The 19,837-nt window shown below is 37.2% G+C and overlaps 1 protein-coding gene across 1 annotated transcript in view; it reads left to right on the top strand.

Moving 5' to 3' along the window:
* Window positions 1-19,837, top strand: part of LOC139695088 (pleckstrin homology-like domain family B member 1) — a 102,699-nt gene that overhangs the window by 78,019 nt on the left and 4,843 nt on the right. The window contains exons 6-12 of the mRNA XM_071593715.1: window positions 1,830-1,946; window positions 5,484-5,683; window positions 7,493-7,592; window positions 11,975-12,199; window positions 13,446-13,556; window positions 15,724-16,018; window positions 17,641-17,956. Of these exons, the coding sequence (XP_071449816.1) occupies window positions 1,830-1,946; window positions 5,484-5,683; window positions 7,493-7,592; window positions 11,975-12,199; window positions 13,446-13,556; window positions 15,724-16,018; window positions 17,641-17,956 (1,364 nt within the window). The remainder of the gene's footprint in view (window positions 1-1,829; window positions 1,947-5,483; window positions 5,684-7,492; window positions 7,593-11,974; window positions 12,200-13,445; window positions 13,557-15,723; window positions 16,019-17,640; window positions 17,957-19,837) is intronic.

The raw sequence follows: 19,837 nt of genomic DNA, 5'->3' as shown, positions 1-19,837 counted from the left end.
ATCCATGTGCATGCTTGAAACAAAAACAGGATGTTTCAATATTTGAGCATAGAGTATAGACTGGATTAATTTTTTTTGGTGGATCTGTGAATTATTAGATGCTAAATGAGTTTTCTTGACCATAGCAACATCTAATAAATATTGATAATTTAAAATATCACCTTGTTTCCTTTGATTGGTTTTGCCATGAGAATCTTATGGTTGGTAAATCCGTGATAAAGCAAAAAATGAATATGTATATTTAACTGTTATTTATCATAATGAAGGAAATTTTGTGAAAAATATATGATCTATTTTAAATATCACATTTTCTTGTTGTCTTTTTTGGAGTTTCTTATTATTTATAAATCTAACAACCTTGTACATAAGTGATGGCCCTCTTAAGCCATCTCTTGAATCCACACCAACATGAGTATCTTAAGTGATTTCCCTGTAGACAGCACTCAGTCATTGGGGGAGAGGGAGTGCTGATTCATGGGTTGTATAGATATAGAACCTTTCTGGATAGAGAGGGAGCATTTCACTATATGATCTTTAATAAAATTAGCCTTTTGGCACAAAGGAATGGTATTGTTATATTGTTAACTGGATACAAGCAGATGCTATTAGAGTGAAGTTGAGAGAGAGTTCAATGAATTGTCCCATTTAATGGAGACATGTCCTGGGAGGATTATTATCCTCACTCGGGGGTGGTGACGGGGTGTAGTGACTGACCACCTTCTACCAGTATTGGGCAAGACCAGTGCATCCTCTCAAGGGTACACTCATGATTTAATCACCCATGTAAAAGAGAGGCATCTGGGAACTCTTTCTGGGCTCATGCAGATGGCCATGGATAATGTGCAGAGCTAGTCATAATTTGGATTTTGTTAGAGAAAAATATGTCTTAACCAAGTGGATGCAAAAGCTAAGAAAATTACAAAATTTACTGACTTAGGAATTTGGCTTTTTACAGTGTTTGAATGTATTCTACCAGTTTTGCATTGTCGGCAATGAATCTTTTTCAGCATGAGTTCCTTATAATTTTAACTGATATGCTTCAAAATTGATAACAACAAAGATTTTCTCACCCCCTAGTAACAACTAAATTATGATCAGAATCCGCATTCTTCCCCAGGAAGCTGTGTGAGTTAATGATGGAGTTCCTAAATCTTTGTCCAACTGACATTTTAAATTGAAAATTGGCAATTTTCCACAAAAAAATTTAATGCAACCGGTTTCAATGTAACTGCATCATCGGCAGGTAGTTAGATTGAAACTGGTCACATTAAATTTTATTTTGTGGAAAATTGCCAATTTTTAATTAATCATGATATGCCACCATATCACGCCTGAAACGTGTCTTTTTATCCAACCAACATGTTGTATCTGGACCATTCCTGTTTCTCCCAGAATCTTCCATGTGTATCGATACCTGTGATGTTGTTTGAACCAGGTGTTAGATATTTTCAGACTCTTTCTCCTACAGAACTTCATTTCTGTATCTGTATGATCATTGCTAATACCAAAACTGTACATATCTACCCATTTCCCATCCCTCTGATCACATATTACTGCATTCCAATCCCCTATTACTATCAAGTGCTTTCTTCCTTTTATGTTCCTAATTATTTCTTCTAATTGATCCTACAAACTACTTATTCATCATGGTGTCTCATTGTCAACCAAAGTAAATGCTTTGGTAAACTGAAGCCAACCCATTAAAAACTGGCAGGTGCATATTGAATTAAGGCTATCGCAAAGTTGATTGCAATATTGTACTCATGTAACCTGTTGCAGGGTTGAAAACTTAACTCCATTTGGAAGTGACTCTTGGTGGTTTATTTCAGTTGTCACTTGAGGGGGAGGAGCTGAAACGGGAGCGTGGGAAGTTGTTGGTTGCATTGGCCGCAATCAAGCGCAAGATGAATGACATTGAGAGGCAGCAGGAGGAGGCGCTAAGAGAGGTGGGTCTCTCTCTACCTAGTGCACGTTGGACTTGCAAAATGGTGGCTGCTAGAACATATTAGATTTTCCTCTTCCTTGGTGATGTACATTACTGTACTTCATTAAAATTATCATTCATTACACTGTTTAAGGTTTTCTAGAATAATTAAATGTGAGAATTTTGCATGCATTTTCAAAGCTCTCAGTAATCTTGGAAATGTGATGCTTAGACAGGAAATATACAGGTATCATATAAGAGTATTCATACTGTTTTTGGTTGGTTTAGTGTGTTGAATCTTAATTCTGTTGATGGGATTTTGGAGGTATTGCCGCTTCTACCTTCAGGTGAGATATAATTCCTTTTAACTTTTATATGCACTACTGGCATAAAAGTGTGCGTAACTCAATTTTCATGCTTTAGTTGTCCATATCGTTTTGTCTTGCATGTCTAACAGGTCAACATATTTATGAAGTGTCCGATACACTTTCTCCCTTGTGTGAAATGAGAGGCCAGGTCGGGGCAGGGAAGAGGTCTGCGCAAGTGATATGGATGGGGAGAGAGTGGATAGATGTCATATCTTAGTGAGGTTTTAAACATCAAACCATTTTCTTTATGATAAAGGAAGGATACAGCACTTTTCCACAAAGTAAAGCTTTATTGCATGATGTGCCTTTGGACCCTCAGAGCCATCCTTAGGTACAAGATGAAGAGACAAGATACTTACCAAATACATAGCAAAAAGGAGGTGGAGGAGGTAGAAAAAAAAGGAAGGAGGTGGAGGGAGGGAGTGTTGAAAAATAAGGAGAGAGTGTTGGGAGAAGTTAGTAACAAAAGAAGTAGGGGAGGGGAGAAGAGGAAGAAGGATACTGCAGATGGAAGTGCCACTGCAGGGAGTTGATGGAAGGGAAGCTAGGAGGCAAGGAAAGGAAGGAAATTAATGCTTCAGGAAAGGTGTGGCAAGGAAGAGAGAATCCTTTACAAACACTTGATCATCAAGTGTAGACATTGAGACTTGCTGTACAAAATGGAATTTGTTGTCTCGGGCGTAACTTTATGAAATTTGCACAACATATTGAAATGAAAGAAGTCAATTTTTAAATACACATGAACTTGATTAAAGCACAACCTTGGTTTCAGCATGGAGAGTATATATACCCTCAGAGCAGGGAAGGGGGTTGGGCGGAGTTGGGGAGAAAGGGAGGGTGTTGGGGGTAAAAGAAGGTGATGAGTTCTTGGATACTCCTGTGGATAAAGAGTAGCCAAGAACTCTTGACCTTTATTACAAGTTTGAAATACCTGTATTTTCTAAAAATTTTTTGATTTCACATCATCAAATGTGTTAAATAATATTGTTTTAATTCAAACATTTTTGTGCTATATGAGTACGCACCTACCCATTATCATTTCCCTCGCATTCATTAGCCATGAGAATTCCATATTCCCCTCTAAGGTGAGCAACGATATGGGTTTACCATGCAACAAAATTAGTCATTAACTATCTAAACTGTATTATTTGAATCAGTATTGTATGAAAAATATGAATCCGAATCAGTTATCCTTTTTTAAAATTTATTTTACCCCAGTCATTTGTTTTTCATGGTTTAACTTCTCGAGGAGAATACATTCGGCTGTTCACTTAATATCAGTTGTGTTTTTGTAAAACCATAATTTCACCTCAATAAAAATGACTGAAAAAAATGTACTTTCCAATGCTAACAGCTTTGAACACAAAAAATGGAAAATTATGATTTAATGCTCCTACCACATTTTTTAGTACTTCTTGGCAAACCACATGAATAATAGCAATGAAAAAACTTAATAATGATAATTTATAGAATTAAAATTATGCATAAATAGGATAATCTTTACCAAAATTTTTTATCAAAAGTTGCTGCTGAATTTTCATAATTGAAATGGATGGCCTTGATGTGTCACCAGTTCATGATTTAAGTAAGAACATTGGGGAGAGGAGGAGGGTGGAAATGTGGGGACCAGTAGAATGGGAGGTTTACTTCCTGTGTTCCAAGTCCACAGAAAGAACTCTGGTAGGATGTATACTCTTTATTTTGATAAGTAAGCTCCATAACTCTGCCGTACAAATGCTTACATGTTCAACCAACTTGATTAGATAACAGTACCAAAAGCAAAATGCTTATATTTCAACTAAATTTGCTGTGAAAACAGTATTATTTTAAATAATTAGTATTTTTGTGATTCCTGTGCCACAATAGTATTTCTCTCTGATTAAGAAATGTGGAGTTATGAAATACCCATTGTCACTCAATGAATTTTAATTTCCTAGCAAGTACAGAGAAGTTATTCATTTTTTGATGTGAAAGAAATAATATTTTGTGTATTGCTCTACCCCTAGGATATCAGAACAAATATTAATGCTTTTAATTTACTGTGGAGAGGAGTTTATTGGGGTAGTTATAAACTGTTAAATATATATAAAAATCATCAAAAATAATCTACTTGACATTGTGAAGGTAATTATTAAGTCACTTGTGGTATCAATGGAAATTGCTGCTATTGATACCTTAAAAAATTTTGCAATGCCAAATTTCACTCCCCATCTTTCATTTAGTATGATCAATGGAATAGAATGAGTGGAATAAATGAAGAGCTACCACTTAAGTATTCTCATTGTAAAAAAGTCAATTTGAAGTAGTTTTGGTACATCTGCTAATTCTCTGGATTGGCCAATATTTGCGTGTCTTTCAATTCTTCTTCTCCTTTACATTCATATTTTACAATTGCCATATCTGTCATAAACAGTTCTTCTCTGTTCCCAGCTTAAGTGCCGGACTTTTAGCCTGAGGACATCCATCCAAAGGTCAAAACCTAACCTCTCCTTGGCAGGGCCCTCTTCATTTGGTCCTCAAAATTTACAGTAACCTTCCATAATCTATTGAATGTACTGCCTCTCCCACCATATTTAGGATGAAAGTATTTAAACTATAATATTTCCAAATGTATTATACTTTGTATGAGTTCTTTAACAGCAACCTTTTGGTGCATTATTTTGCTACCTAAGTATTGAATGTTCATTTCCTCTCTATGCTCTTTATCATTGATGGGAATAATAATGGAGCGTTAGGATACTGACGACTAGAGACTCAATTCAGGGTGATGCCTCCCCTGGGCACCCTCAGATTCACCCAAGCTGTGCCATCATTCTGGTGTGCCAGATCTATCAAGGAAACTGGTTCCCTTTGTAACCATGGTGATGAGTGAATTTTACACACCATTATGGCTTACTGGTGATAGGTGAAATCTACCCTCACCTGTTAAACCGTCCGACTGTGATTTTTTATATTATAATTATTGTTTTTATGTTACATTTTTTCTGTAGTAATATTTTCATTTTGTTTGCATTGAATATGTAAATTAATCTCAATCATCATGCGATATAACTTGTTAAATATGGTAGAAAGACCTTTTTGAACCTGTATTTAATACTGACTACATATGTCAAAGAATCATGCTCTCTGTGCATTTGCTATTAGTTATGAACGTGTCCCTGTAACATGTGTCTGTTGTTGTTGTTGTGCAGTTGGAGATGGAGCAGGCCCTCCTTGAGGGGGAGTTGAATGCAGTGCTGGGTAAGGTGTCCGAGGAGGATTCACGTGTTGAGAACTTGGCTCGGGACCTTGCTTTGTATGAGCGCAAAGCAATGGAGGAACGGGAGTGCACACTGAGACGGTTGTCAGATTGCCAAAGAAGGGTCGAGGAGGCACAGGGGATGATGCAACGGTGTGTGAAATTTGCCCTCTAATACGTATGTGTGTTCGGCCTATCCTTCTCCTGAACTCCTCCAGCCCCACTCTCCTCTCCTGTCTCAATCAGATAGGTTCCCCCACATCTGAGTGAATGCAATCAGGAACCACTATTCCTTGTTCCTCCTCCTTACTCTCCTTACCATTCTTCTTGAGGCAAGAGTAAACTACTGGTGGTGATGAGGTATTGGCACAAATAATCATCAGTCATGCTGGGTAGCGTGATTTAACATCATTTGGATGGAAAATTCTGTTTCTTATTTGTATTATGTTCAGTTGAGATATGTTTGTAGGAAGAGTGCTATACCTAGCACAGCATACCATTCTTTTTCACTGAACTGCCATGCAAATGTGATTTTTAATTCTAGGTTATGCATGATTGACTGGAATGTTTCTGTATAAAATTTAAAAAAATTATGGTTTTTTAAAAATCTAGAAATTTTTGGAGCAAAAGCAGATATGTCAGATAAAGGAAGTATTTTGCTGCAGAAAGGTGTGGAATAGAGGCAGGGAACAAGTGTATGAGAAATGAAGATAAGTGGGGTATAATGAAGAATTCTCCCTTGGAAAACCTAGAGATTGTAATACAGCAGGAGTTTAATGGTTGTGCTCAGAAATCACCCTCATACTGAGTTGACCAACTGTGGAAAAATTAATTTTCAAATATTGCAATAGGAAACCCTACCATTTGTGTTTTGATGAAAATCCTTTAACTTTGCAGGAAACTTACATTGCAAATAATAAGTACTTGTATGCGTAATAATTTTCATTCATAATAATTTTATATTAATTAACTCCTAATTGTTCTTTAAATTTTCTTACTGCCCCCATTTAGGGACTAAACTGATAAAAGGTGCAAAAAAAACTTTGTCCCCAGATGCGTTAATTCAGGGTTCTACTGTAGTTATTAAGCAGGGTTGTAAGTCCATCAGGGAAGTTGAATAACCCCCAAGTTCTTTAAAATATCAGGGAAAATTGGGGCCCACATTCAAATAATTTGAAGGAATCCTGCCAAAATTTGTATAATTTATGAATGAACTTAGGTATATTTTTTGTTTTGTGAAGGCAATCATGCTGTGATATCATTGTAAGCAATAGCCAAAATAACTACACATGTCACTTATCACGCATTCTTCAGTCACTATCCATCTGACCTGTCTCAAGAGGCTGGAAACTCCTGGAAACTACTTAACTCTTAGCTACCTGCAATATGAGGAAATTCAGAATCATCATTTTAGCTTTATCCAAAGAAACCTTCAGCTTTACCAGATAGTATCCAGAAACAATGATCCCCAGCTTCCATGGAATATCAATATCTAGCACCTATTAAGGCAGCTGGGTATAAATAAGTTCAAATCATTGAAGCTGTGTTAACATTATTTTCAGCTTACATTTTAATAGTGGCATATCTTATGAAAAAAATGGATCTCAAGTCATCACTCCCCAGTGTGGCATACATTTCATGGTACTCACTATATAGCAGTTAATGTTTTGGGACCAGTGCGATCATTATTTAAATGGATGTGGAATAGCCAGTCTGGTGGAGCTGGGTCCATTCAAGCAATATGTGAAGCCTTATGTTAAGTAGTTGCTGGATTTGCATTTGTAATTTCCATTTTTTTTACAAATATTTCACTCTTAATTGGCTCTCACTTATGTTATTCTCTAGTTTTATTTTGTTGTAATACTTTGTTTTATCTCTGCTTTAATTTGTTTCACCTTATTTCCACTTACAAGTGGATTTCGATGGGAAGTCCTTAAACCTTGACCATTAAACATTTTTCAGGCTTGAGACTGACTTGCTTTCCAACAAAGACCCTGATAAAGTTGAATTCCTGAGGGAGCAACTCAAATACCAACAAGAGGCACTGGAAGCTGAGAGGAAGGTGTTGTGTTCTATTTATTTTAAATTACTATGATTTCATATTCTGAAACATTATTATTTGCATTGGTTTATTTTATTTTTATGGTTAGAAAATTATGCTGAAATTCAAAATCTGTTAGCTTAGTTTAATGTTTTTTACCCACTTATGTTGTTAGTGTGGGAGGTTATGGTAGATCAGTGGGTAGAGGGCTGGGCTACTGGCTGTAGGGCCCCAGTTGACACCTCTGGGTGCCTTCAGCTTCACCTGAGCTGAGTGATTTTTTAGGTCCCAGATCTTCCTAGGAAACCACAGGTATAAGAAGCTAGCCTTCTTTTATTACCCAGATGTGTGAATATCACATATCATATAGTGCTTAGTATTAGGTGAGCTTTACCCTTGGCTATCGAACCGACCTTATGGTTAAAAACTGTACTGGACATTAATATGTATCAGGAAGAGAAGGTGCCATGTTACACTTCTTTCATGTGCTCCAGATATTTACATTTCTTGAGCTTATGCCATCAACCATTACTTTCTTTATGGTGAGATAAGAGTTTCCTAAATCCAGTTTGTCACTTTCCTATTACCACCACAAAGTTTTAGTTTGTGTATGAGTTTGTTGTGCTTTCTTGAAATCTAAGAATAATGTATCAGAGTATTCTGATCCCTGATTAAAGGATGAAATCAGTAAAAATTCCTTTTTTTGATGTGATTTACTTATTTATTAAATCATGTTGCATTCAGCTTAGTATTTTCAACCTATAAACAAAAATATGCTACAAGATTTTGCAAATATGTTGACCATAGAGATATTTTTTTATAATTACTGGGATCCCTCCAAATGCCTCAGTTCTCCATGGGGTTAATGTGAACTGTCCTCCACTCTTAAAGTCATTTAACCTTCTCTAACTGGCACAAGGAGATACTTTGGAATAAGTAACGGTTTATTCAGCAAGTTCCTACATTCTTGCTGGTATATCTTCTAGATTTAAGGTGGATATTGTCCAATTACATTGTGATGTGGATTTTGATGGTGGGGGATTTACAAGGAGGCTTGGTGGATTTGAGTAAGTCAGAAAGTCTAGTGGGACATCCATACGTCATGGCGGGACATGTAGGGAAAATGTTGGCTGTGGTCTTATGGTTTTTTTGAGGATGGGAAAAAGGTCCTTGGCAATGGTATTAAGAACTTGTATCTCAGGGAAAAAGGTACACAAGATGGAAAGAGGGTGAGGATCTTTGGTGGAGGACAGTATGAGTGTGTGTGTAGATTTTTTATGTAGAAGGGATTTAGGGAATCTATGTTGGAGGAAGGAGTGGTGGAGGTTATTGGGAAATTTATTGAGGGAATTAGGATTATGGCAGTTTCAGTGACCTCAAATGGAAAAGATTAAGGAGAGTGAATGTTTAATGTGGGAGTGATGGCACCTACTGCAACGAAAGTATTTCCATATGTTTGTAGGCTTGATGTGGACATAAGTGTGAAATTTATTATTATTGAGGGAGATGTCCTTATCGAAAAAGTGTTTAGAAGAGGAAATGGTAGAGTTGGAGGAAGAGGAGCCATTGACGGTGAAGAGGGAGTAGTTAATGGTTCCTGCATATCATGAGAACAGAGAAGGAAACTGTCATGGATGAATTGGAGTCAGTTGAGTGATCTATAGGGCTAATTGGATAGGAATTGATCTTCAAGATGAACAAGGTAAAGGTTGGCATAAAATGGACTAAATCTAATTCCCATGGTACAGCCTTCAACCCGGAGGAGAAATTGAAGGAGAAGGAATTTTGGACGAGGATGAAATGGGAATGATTAGTGAGAAGTGCAGTGCTAGGGATGTGTGGAGCTGTACATATTGAAAGGAAGAAGCTGAGGGCGGAGAAGCATTGGGTGTATGGTACGGAGGTGTTCAAGGAGGTGATGTCAATGGTTGTCTTGGGAATTGAGAAGTCATGGGGAAGGGTGGTTGAGTTCAGGAGTTCAAGGAAATACTAAATAATAGGCATATTTGAAAGCTAAGGGCTTTTTTCTTATGTTTAAATATGAGGCAACTGAAGTTATTGTTTTGATTCAGTTAGTGTTTGCCTGTTGGTGCAAGTAAATTGCAATGTCTGTGAAAATTGTTGCTCTCACCTGTTGGGAAGATTTTTGTGGAAAAGGATCATAAGCTGACTAAATTCATTGGGAGTTGTGCCTGGGTTATGGACCTGCAGTACTAAAAGTAAGGAAGGTTAGACAATGGTGTTGAAGACTTCCGAAATGGCCTCACAAATGTGCATGATGAAGAGCAAAGTGGGAGGTTCAGTATCAAGACTGATGAAATCATTCAACTGGTGAACCAAAAAATGCAATCTGAATGAGTGCTCTGGCTGATTACTTTCCTCTTGTTCGATGGACTGCTATTTACCCGATTGTCACGGAAAATCTGGGATATCAAAAATTGTGAGCAAGCTGGGTAGCAAAAATGCCTACCGACCTGCACAAAGAACAAAGAATGTTGAGTGGGCAAGCATTTTTGGACAGCTATGGACAAGATTGATCATCCATCCTACAGTCCCAACCTTGCACCTAATCATTATATCCTATTCTTGCACTTGAGACAATGGCTTTATAGACAATGGTTTGAAGAGGGCAAAGATCTCAGACCACGATTGTCAACTGGTTGTTTCCAGGTAGCAAACTTCTATGCTAAGGGTTTAAAGAAGCTGGTGCAGCGTTATGAAAAGTGCTTAGAAGTGAATGATGATTATGTAGAAAAGTGAAGTAGGTTTTTGGGTAGCTAAAACCACCCTTAAAAACTTTTTATACTCAGTATATTTATTTTTATGACCTAATAGCTCTTACTTTTCAAATATGCCTCATACCTTTGGCAAATGGAGGGATCAGACTTTTGTTTGAAAACTTTGATCAATAAAGGTAGAGTTCATTATAAGGGTGTACTTATTTTTTAGTAAGTAGTTGATTCTCAGTAGAATCTATCTATAATATGTAAAAGGAATTATTTTATTATGGCTCTTTGATCCTAACTATATTGTAAAATTCAGAAGTAATAACCTGGAAAAACTACAAATTTTTGTGAAGTAAAAACTTCTGTTAAAAAATTGTTTAAAAAAAGATTTGATGATACACATTTAATGCAGATTTGATGGCGTAACTCTATATGGAAGCCCTCTGGTTCAACATACCTAATCCAGAACCTTGAATAAAATATTTCCTTCGTAATCATCACCAGGTGTTAAAGAGTATAAGCAATAGTTACAGTTGAATAGCCTAATTCCATATGGAAGTCTGTTATAAAATCCATTAAGTTTCATAATTATTTCTATTTAAATTTTGCATGCTATATTTTATATACCATAGTGTAATATTCTAACTAAACATCCCGAATCAACCTTCATGTATTATTTTGATACGAAATAATACAGAAAAACTGGATTAAAATTCAAGCTGGTCATTAAAATATTGATAGTTCACCATGCCAAATTATTTCCTGAAAATATAGCTCATATTCCCAGATTCTTTTTCTGAATGCTCTTCCTGTATATTTAATATTAGCTGCTGGGTTGTAAATATATTGTTTTTAGTACACTCCTCAGTAATACATGGTTTGTAGAAAAAGTGTCAGGAAAAGTTTCATAAAAATAAATTTGTTTCAGATATTGCTTAAATGTCTCAAAATTCATTAAAGTACATCCATTGAGTGTCAGTACACTTTTTTCAGTGGCTTTTCCACAACTCAAAGGCTGCTTGGTTAGTGGATTCTGGAAGGTCCATAAGGGTGCGCTTGCAAGCTTCTTTGATGGCACTTGAGGTCCCATGGTGATGTCCTTTGAGGGAGGATTTCACTTTTGGAAATAGGAAATAACATACTTGCGTCAAGTCAGGACTGTAAGGTAGTGGGGTAATTGTTATGATGCCATTAGAGAAGGTCTTTGCAAGCAGACACTTAACTCAGCTCTTGGCCGTCCATCTAGGCTTTTGGCAGGAGTTTAGTGCAGATCTTTCACATTACCAAATTTTAAGTGACGATGGTGTGCACTGTTATCTTGTCAATACCAATATGATCTGTCATACACACACTTATCGACGGTCTAAATTCACTACTTCATGCACATATCAGGAAAAAATTGTTACCAATGCTTTTTGTACAAACCTTGTATATGAGATGCTACCCAGAAGTTCCCATGAATGAAATACTGATAGCTCCTTCCTTCTCCAGTACCACTAAAAAACCAGTTGGTTGCTTTTGCCTTGAAAAACTATCTTTGCATTGTACATCTTTTGATGTTCTATTTGTGCTGTTTCAAAGTTAGAAGCTATGAGTTAAACTTGATTCTACTTATGCTTTAATTGTTTAAAAAATGGCCCATGGCCAAAAATGATGGTGATTATTGGTTGTAAACAGGCATACGAGGACTTGGAGTTTCAGCAGTTGGAGCGTGAGGCGTGGTGGGAGGCAGGAAGGGAGGAGATGAGTCGAGAGGCCCTTGAAGTGTCATCTCGAGCCAGGGGACGACGCCAGCGTCTGGAGCAGCTACAGGGGGCAAGGGAGGAGGCAAGGGGTGCTGCTGAGTGTGAGGCGTCTAGGATCCAGGCCCAGAGGGACATGTTAATTGGCAGACTTGACCAGGTAGGGAGTGCGATCTCGAGAGAGGACGTGGTGCTAGTAATATTATTGCAAATTGAGGCAAAAGTACCTCGACCTTATCTCTTCCCACTCAGGGAATGCACTCGTCATTCTTTCGAACTGTTTTTCTTTTTCAAACTTATTCATTTTCAAATGATTAGATCAGATTTCATAATGCCTGTTTTCATATCAGTTTGTATCATCTTTTGTGTTACTAAATATATATGCTCATTTCCTTGACTCGCTTGCTCTACTGCTCACATGCCTTTTTGCTTTGCCCATGGCATTGCTATCTTCAGTAGTATGCATCACTCATTAGGATTTTGAACAGAAAACTTTGCCAGTTCAGTGTTTGTTCCCATCCCAAAAAAGGATGGAGAGGAAGGCAAGTGATTACTTAGGGAATGATTAGTTTAGGTTCAGGAAGGGGAGAAGCATGCTTGATGCCAAAGCAGTAATAAGGTTACCATTAGAGAGGAACGTAGAATAGTCTGGATGCATTTGTTTGCTTCTTGGATTTTCAGAATGGGTTTTATAGAGTAAAAATGGTTGAATAAATGAATGTGTAAGAGGTGACAGGAGTAGATTTGTGGGATAGGTGACTTATCTGTAAGCTGTTCATATCTCAGATTGCTCAGGTGTTAATGGCAGATGGAGAACAACTCATAACAATTCTACAAGTGCTTTAATATCTGGTTTGTGTCAATGGTAAAGGCTGACTGGCACTTCAGCTTCAGAGTTTTCTGTTAATTTGAATTTGATTAAGTTAAGTTTAAGCCCTAATTCTGGATGGCATGAGTGGTTCAAAGGGAGAACTTGAATTGTATTTGTGTTTCTGGGAGTCTAGCTGTGTTTCTCATGATATGAAATTAGGGAGTACAACTTCTACCTTTCCCATAATTCTGGAAAACTTTTTAGTTGAGGGTGTTTCCATAGCTGACCAAACAATCATTTTTTTGTTGCAATGCAGAAAATACCTAGCATTTGTGATTAAACAGATTTTTAATAAAAAGAAAGAGTTTGTTCTGTGGAATGGTATACACATGAGGGAAAAGGTGAAGAAGCAAAATTGATTGGCTATTTTGTCTACAATCGGGGGGGGGGGGGGGGGGGTTGGCTCATGTTGCCCTTGGTTTTATTTGAGCTTTGTTGGTGTGACCTCTTGAATGAAAAGTGTGTAGAATTGCTGATTGCCAGTCATATTTAATTGCCCTCTCATCTCTATTTCTCTTCTCTTGTGGATGTGTAGGGTCGACAGCGCCTCAAAGTTGTCGAGAGGAGGTTGAGTGACCTTTCCCAAATGGGTGTCAGTGGTGCTTCATGGGATGGAAGTCCAGAGGGGTCCTCGGATCCGGATGAGGTGAGGATGCTTCCCTCCCCCACTCCACACACCTCCCCTTACCTACCCACTCTTGGAAAGAGACATCCATATGCCATTGAGGATGGCCATTGGAACAGCAAACCTTGTTTTTCTGAAGTTGGTTAAAATGAGTTCAAAGTGGAGTTTCCCTAAAACCAGAAATATCTAATGTATCAAACCATTCACCTGTGTAACATTTTGCATATGATATCATGTCACCCACAATTGATTGGCTGTTTTGCAGCATTTCTCAGTTTTTTCAAAAATATATTGTGTCAATTACAAGATAAAAGAACTCATTTTAAGATTTAAATTTATAAGAACAACAATATCTCTGAGTGTAGTGGTTGAACAATTAATAAACAATATTTTTCCGGGATAAGGAAAAGGTAAGTAAATGGCAGAATGAATTTTTTTGGTAATGGGACTTCATTCTTGGTATATAAATTTATTTAAATAAATCTAGGACTATTAGCCTTAATGCATCAGCTGAATTAGCTGGGAAATACCTCTAATTCACTGGGCGTCATGAAAGGTTCTATACAACTTTTGACTGAACACTTGTTGAAGGCTTCCTCTATGACAAGTCTCCCAGCCTTAAAAATCAACATGTTGGGAGCCCCTCATTCGGGGTACAAGTCCTTTCCTTCTGGAACTGGACCAAAGTAAGTTTGACCCTTTATTATATTAGCAACACTCCTGGAGACCATGCGAGATTGTCACTCAAGCAGCCTTCTGATCTGTTGACAGCACCTTGGGAACCATCTTAGCTCACACCTTTCTCATGTCTTAATCTTATTTAAGAGTATGAAGCTCTGTGGTTTTTGGAAATATTGCATTATTCTGTTAACATGCTGACTCTCAGGCCTCAATCGATATTGAGCATGTCTCAAACTTTTTGCACATTTTTGTCACACTGTGTCATGTTCCTCATCATCAGCCTCCTCTGTATCCTCCTGGAATATCTTGTGCCAGCCGAAAGCCATTCTTTGGCTTTATCTCCATAAGCATCCTGGTCATAGTCTCCTAACCAAATTTTCAGAGATAAACAAAAAATTTAATCGTGTATTGTTGCTCCGTGGAACATGGTATCATTAATTCATGACAAGACCCTCCTACCAGGGTTGGGGCCCAGTCTAGCTGCAATCTGCTGACTAACATTCTGAAGACAACTAATTAAGGTCACATTGCTCTCTCAAGACCTCTTACCACCTTAACAGCATTAGCCATCTTCATCAGCAAAGAAAAATCATTCTACTTATTGTTGGGGTAGACCCTGCAGCTGTTATTACATTTTATCTGACATACTTCATACCTTTCTTCAGCCTATTTTTTCCAGAACCAAGATTATGAGTTTAATGAGAAATATAAATTTTTTCAGTGGTATAAATTGCACTGTAATTATCTTAGCTGTCCAATTTTAAGTATGGTGTCTTAATAAAATATAATGCTTGTAACAATTTCTATTGCAATCTGTTATATATAGATGCTTCTGTGAGTCAGATTTTTATATAATAGTACACTGAAAAATATGGGATGTGGTAGTCCAGGGGTATAGCATTGGACTACTCACCCAAGGGTTTGGTTCCCCAGGCATGCCCCTCTGGGTACCCTCAACATCATCCTAGCTGTGTTGTCTTTCAGGTACCAGAATATTCTGGGAAACCATAGGTGATACAGGGAAAGGATATGGGCCCCTAATTACTTTGATCTGTGATTTTCACACCTAATTAGGTGAACTCTACCATCACTTATCAAACCTACCTTTGGATTGATAATGGTGTTTATGGCTTTATACTGAATAATAAGAGCTTAAATGAAATGACCACAAGAACAGTTTGATTTTAATGCTCTAAGAAACTTACAAAGATTCTAGAATCATTTAAATTTGAAGATATTGATTTTTAAAAGTCACTTCTTGTATCTGTGGCTATATCTGTGATTTATAATGGCAAAAAATGGGGCAATTGGTGATGACTGGCAAGATATAAAAGCAAGTCAACAGGTTGACTACTTGATGCATGAGGCCCTGTTGCATGAGATTGGCCTGAGTTGAATGTTCCAAGCACACCACCTCCTTGCCCTCCTCCCTGTGGTCACTTGCCTGGCTCTACCTCTGCTTAGTAATTTCATATTCTACCTTCTCACACAATATGCCTGCTTTCAGAGTCCACCCTTGTCTTCAGCTGAGACAACAAGTAGCAGTGTGGCTGTGAATACATTGCCTCGTGGCCAAGAGCGATTGACAATGACGGCACTGTCCACAGGCCACCTCGAGCTTTTGAATGGTATGGTGCATGGCTGTGTGCAGCGAAAGCAGTCTCAGGATGACCTGGACCGCATAAGTCGAGTGACGTCAGGAGCACCAATAGATGTCTCTAGTGGAGGTTCCCTCGGTCGTCGGACAATTGAATCTCTCCGCACCATTGAGAGAAATCGACAGATACATCTTGTTCAGCAAGGTGAGTGGATGTGTGAGTGTGGAATCGCATATTGTGGATGATTGCATGCATAGGGATGGGGTCAATATCCAAGGTTCAATTGACTCATCACAAAATCATTTAATCTTGAATCCCCTTTGTTGCAAGTTACTTGTATGTTTTATTAAAGGCATAACAGAAATTGGATGCTAATTCAAAAGAACACCAAACAATGCAAAACAACAAAGACAACTCCCACATGGGGAGCCTTGGGTTCCTATCAGTTTTTGTTGAATCTGTTATTTTTGTTGCATGTTGAGTTTCCTTTTTTTACAAGCATTGGTTCCCCTAGACATACCTGTTATATTTGCTTCATCGTAGTTGGTTGTATGTTTTGGTGGAACACCTGTAAGAGTTCCTTCTAAATTTGAAAGGTAGTCATTTACTAATTCAGGTGGAAACAGTTCAGTGGCCCTTTTCATGTTTTCCTTCTGGTTACCTTCTAATTCCTTTAGGAAAAGTTCAAGCACCACTCGTCCTAAGGGATGTTTTCTTTGAACCCTTGAATTATGACTCCCTTGTGACTGAGATTACCTTCTGTACAAACTTTCAAATCTTGTTTCATCCATGGATAACTAAATCACTGAGCAGCTGTTGTTAGAGCTCCTGCAACTTTTTTTTCCTCTACAATGCTTAAAATGGGTGGTTTTCCTCTACAATGCTTAAAATGGGTGGCTTTTCCTGCTGAATTTCCTATCTGAATTCAAGCCAAGATTTTTGCCATGTGGTACATTTTGGGACCTCAAACTTTTCAGCTGCTTGGGCAAAAGACATACTTCAGTCTCCAAAGCATGTCATAACTTTGACGAGGGATAGTGTCACTTGTAAGCCCTACCAGGTTTATTTATATGCCTATGTGGACTTGTTTAAAAGAACTCTGCAAATGGTCATAATTTGTATTTTCTTTAATATTTTTTTATTTATCTAAAGTTATCATAGTGGGTGTGTTAGTTGAAGGTATGGACTATTACTACTTCCATCGGAGGCATTACATTAAACTACCCTTAATGAATTCCAGAAGAAATTAATAGAGGTTATTAATTTTAATTTTTTAAGCACTAATTTGATAAAATCATTAAACTACTTACCTATTTTCTTCAAAACAAAAGGAAAAATATTTGTCATGATAGAAAAGGGTAAGGAATGTCTAGTAGAATTCAGTTTTTTAAGTACTGCCAGTCTAAATATATGAACTGTGGGAACTTTTTAAACTTTTGTTTTGATTTCATGTAGCCATAACTTATACATATATATTATGGATTTATGGTACTATCACATCTGTATAATCTTTATAATATTTAGACAAAAATATTTGTGAAATTATTCAATCAGTAGTAACTTTAGTATTATGGTTAAAATTTATAGGTATGTCAGTGAACATATAAGGAAAAAACTAAATAATTCCCACACAGAGACTTACAGTACTTTATTTAATATGTGAGAATAAATGAAGTCATAGAAGACTGAATTTATATTGCCAGATTATGCCCTACCTTCAGTTTTCCCCCAGGCTGATGGGCATTCGGTGCCTTAGGATGACTTATGTGGGGAGGAATTAGGAATTGTATGCACAATGACACTAATATTGCCTTCCACCTGTGCAGGGAGCCAGGTGATAGAGGAAGAGCGCAGGCGGGTTGAGGAGTTGAAGAGGCGAGCCCAAGACGAAGTCCGTGCCAAGTGGGAAGAGGGAAGGTTGCGCGTTCACACAGCCTGTCGCAGTGACAATGCCACAGCAGCACTAAAAGACGTCGTCCCGGCAGCTGGTGCTCACTGCCTGCCTGCCTGCAATGGTGGTACTGCGGGTGCTACGCAAGAGGGCATTGGGGACATACGGGCAGTACATTCAGAGAGCCTCAACAGTATTGGCGGGAGTGAGGACTCGAGTGTCACAGAGAGCAGCGATGCACCTGTGGAAAGGTTGGTGTCCATCCGCTCACCCCATTGTACTCATGCTTGATTGTGCCCTAGTGTGTTCAACAGCCCATTAAAATTGTACCTGGTGAATAGGGGTTGAAAGAGACTACAAATCCACATCAAATTTTGTGTTCATGCAAGATTTCCATTCCAGTTGTACTACAAATTATAATAAATTTATTGGTCCTGTTGATATGTTAGTACATATATAGGCCTTGTCAAATATACATTAAAATAGTAGTACATATTACAAGATTTAAACATCATACAGCAATATTAGCAGTCATTTAAACAAGAATTCTTTTACATTGTAAAAACAATTGTCAAGTAAATATTTTTTTAATTTAATTTTAAAATACACCATTCTTTGCTCATTTTTTATTTCTATTGGCAAATTGTTAAATAATTTACAACCCATATACGTAGGCCCATTGCTGAACATAGAAAGTTTATGAGAACTTGTTACATAATTGGATTTTTTTCTGGTATCATAGTTATGCACATTTTTATTTGTTTTTAAGTTAAATTTACCTTCAAAAGTTTTTACAAATAATATGGATTCATACATATAAATGCAGGATAGAGGCATAATCCTCAGCTTTTTAAATAGGCCTCTACAGCTATCTTTTTGACTAGCATTACAAATTGTTCTTATTGCCCACTTTTGGAGTTTAAAAATTCTTTCAGATGGAGGGGAATTTCCCCATGCCACTATGCCATATTTCAATCTGCTATAGACATGTGCATAATATAGACTTATGGCTGTGTCAGTATTCGTAAGTTTTTTCATCCTTCTGATTAAATAACAACCAGAGGCAATTTGAGATGCAAGATTACTTATGTGTATGCTTTTACTTAGTGTTGGAAGGTATGTGCAAGTTTGTAATTATAATTTTCTACTGGAGACTATCACGGTGTGTGAGACAAATATTGAATTGCTGTCTCTCCTTCATCTCCTATCATGGAAGAATACAGCTATCCATAGGTGAAGCAGGAAAAAGTTTTCTTTTTCCCGGCTGAAGAAAACTGCATAGTCACAACAATATTTTCATTGTTCTCAAAAAGCAAAAGAGATGAAAATTTTATAAGATTCTATTTCTATTTTTTTTTAATTATGCTTCTAATCATTTGATATTTAAACTACAATGCAGTGAACCATATCTGGTTCCTGTTATATGCAGAAATACATCAAATGTCTTCCAATTTAAACTGGTTGGAAAAATCATTGCCAATTTGTATTCTGTTTTTATTCAGAGAAAGTTATTTATTATGTCACCTGTTTATAAGTTTTGGCATCCCATTTTGGCATATTATAATATGTGGCTTGAATTTTGAATAGTATCAGGCCCTTAGTTGGAATGAGAGAAACCAAACTGCTTGGGTACAAAGACCTATTAAAAAGTTATTTGAATGAAGAAGCTTTGGGAAAAAGCCAGCAGTTGATTGAGAATATTTTATGTCCATAACATGGTTAGTTAATGGAATGTGAATTATATGCTGTCCAGAAAAGGCTAATGCTTGTGTATCATTACCCTATTGACCCACTATGTATTCTATCCATCTCTCTCAAATATCTCGTGGTTAATTTACTGCTGTATCTATGATAATGTGCGTGGATTTTCCCTCCATACTGTCTGTATGCTTTCATCTTCCTGTTCAGCATCCTGATCCCCCCCTCCTCTTAAATCCTCTATACCTCAAGTTTTCAATATCTGCTATACCTAAATCTGTGCTTAATCATAATGTAGTCAAAGTGATACCTTTCTGAATCCCCAGGCATTTTCTATGAAAACTTACAACTGTTGTTGTTAAACCAAGTAAGTGTTTGTTATGATTTTACCACATTGCCCTCTCAGACTCACCATTAATCGATGTTTCTCCTGG

Source organism: Hetaerina americana, unplaced genomic scaffold (genome assembly GCF_022747635.1).
Source record: "Hetaerina americana unplaced genomic scaffold, ioHetAmer1.1.p SCAF_6, whole genome shotgun sequence".
Classification (NCBI taxonomy): domain Eukaryota; kingdom Metazoa; phylum Arthropoda; class Insecta; order Odonata; family Calopterygidae; genus Hetaerina; species Hetaerina americana.
Note: the sequence above shows the minus strand (reverse complement) of the source record. Positions and strands in the feature narration are given on the sequence as shown.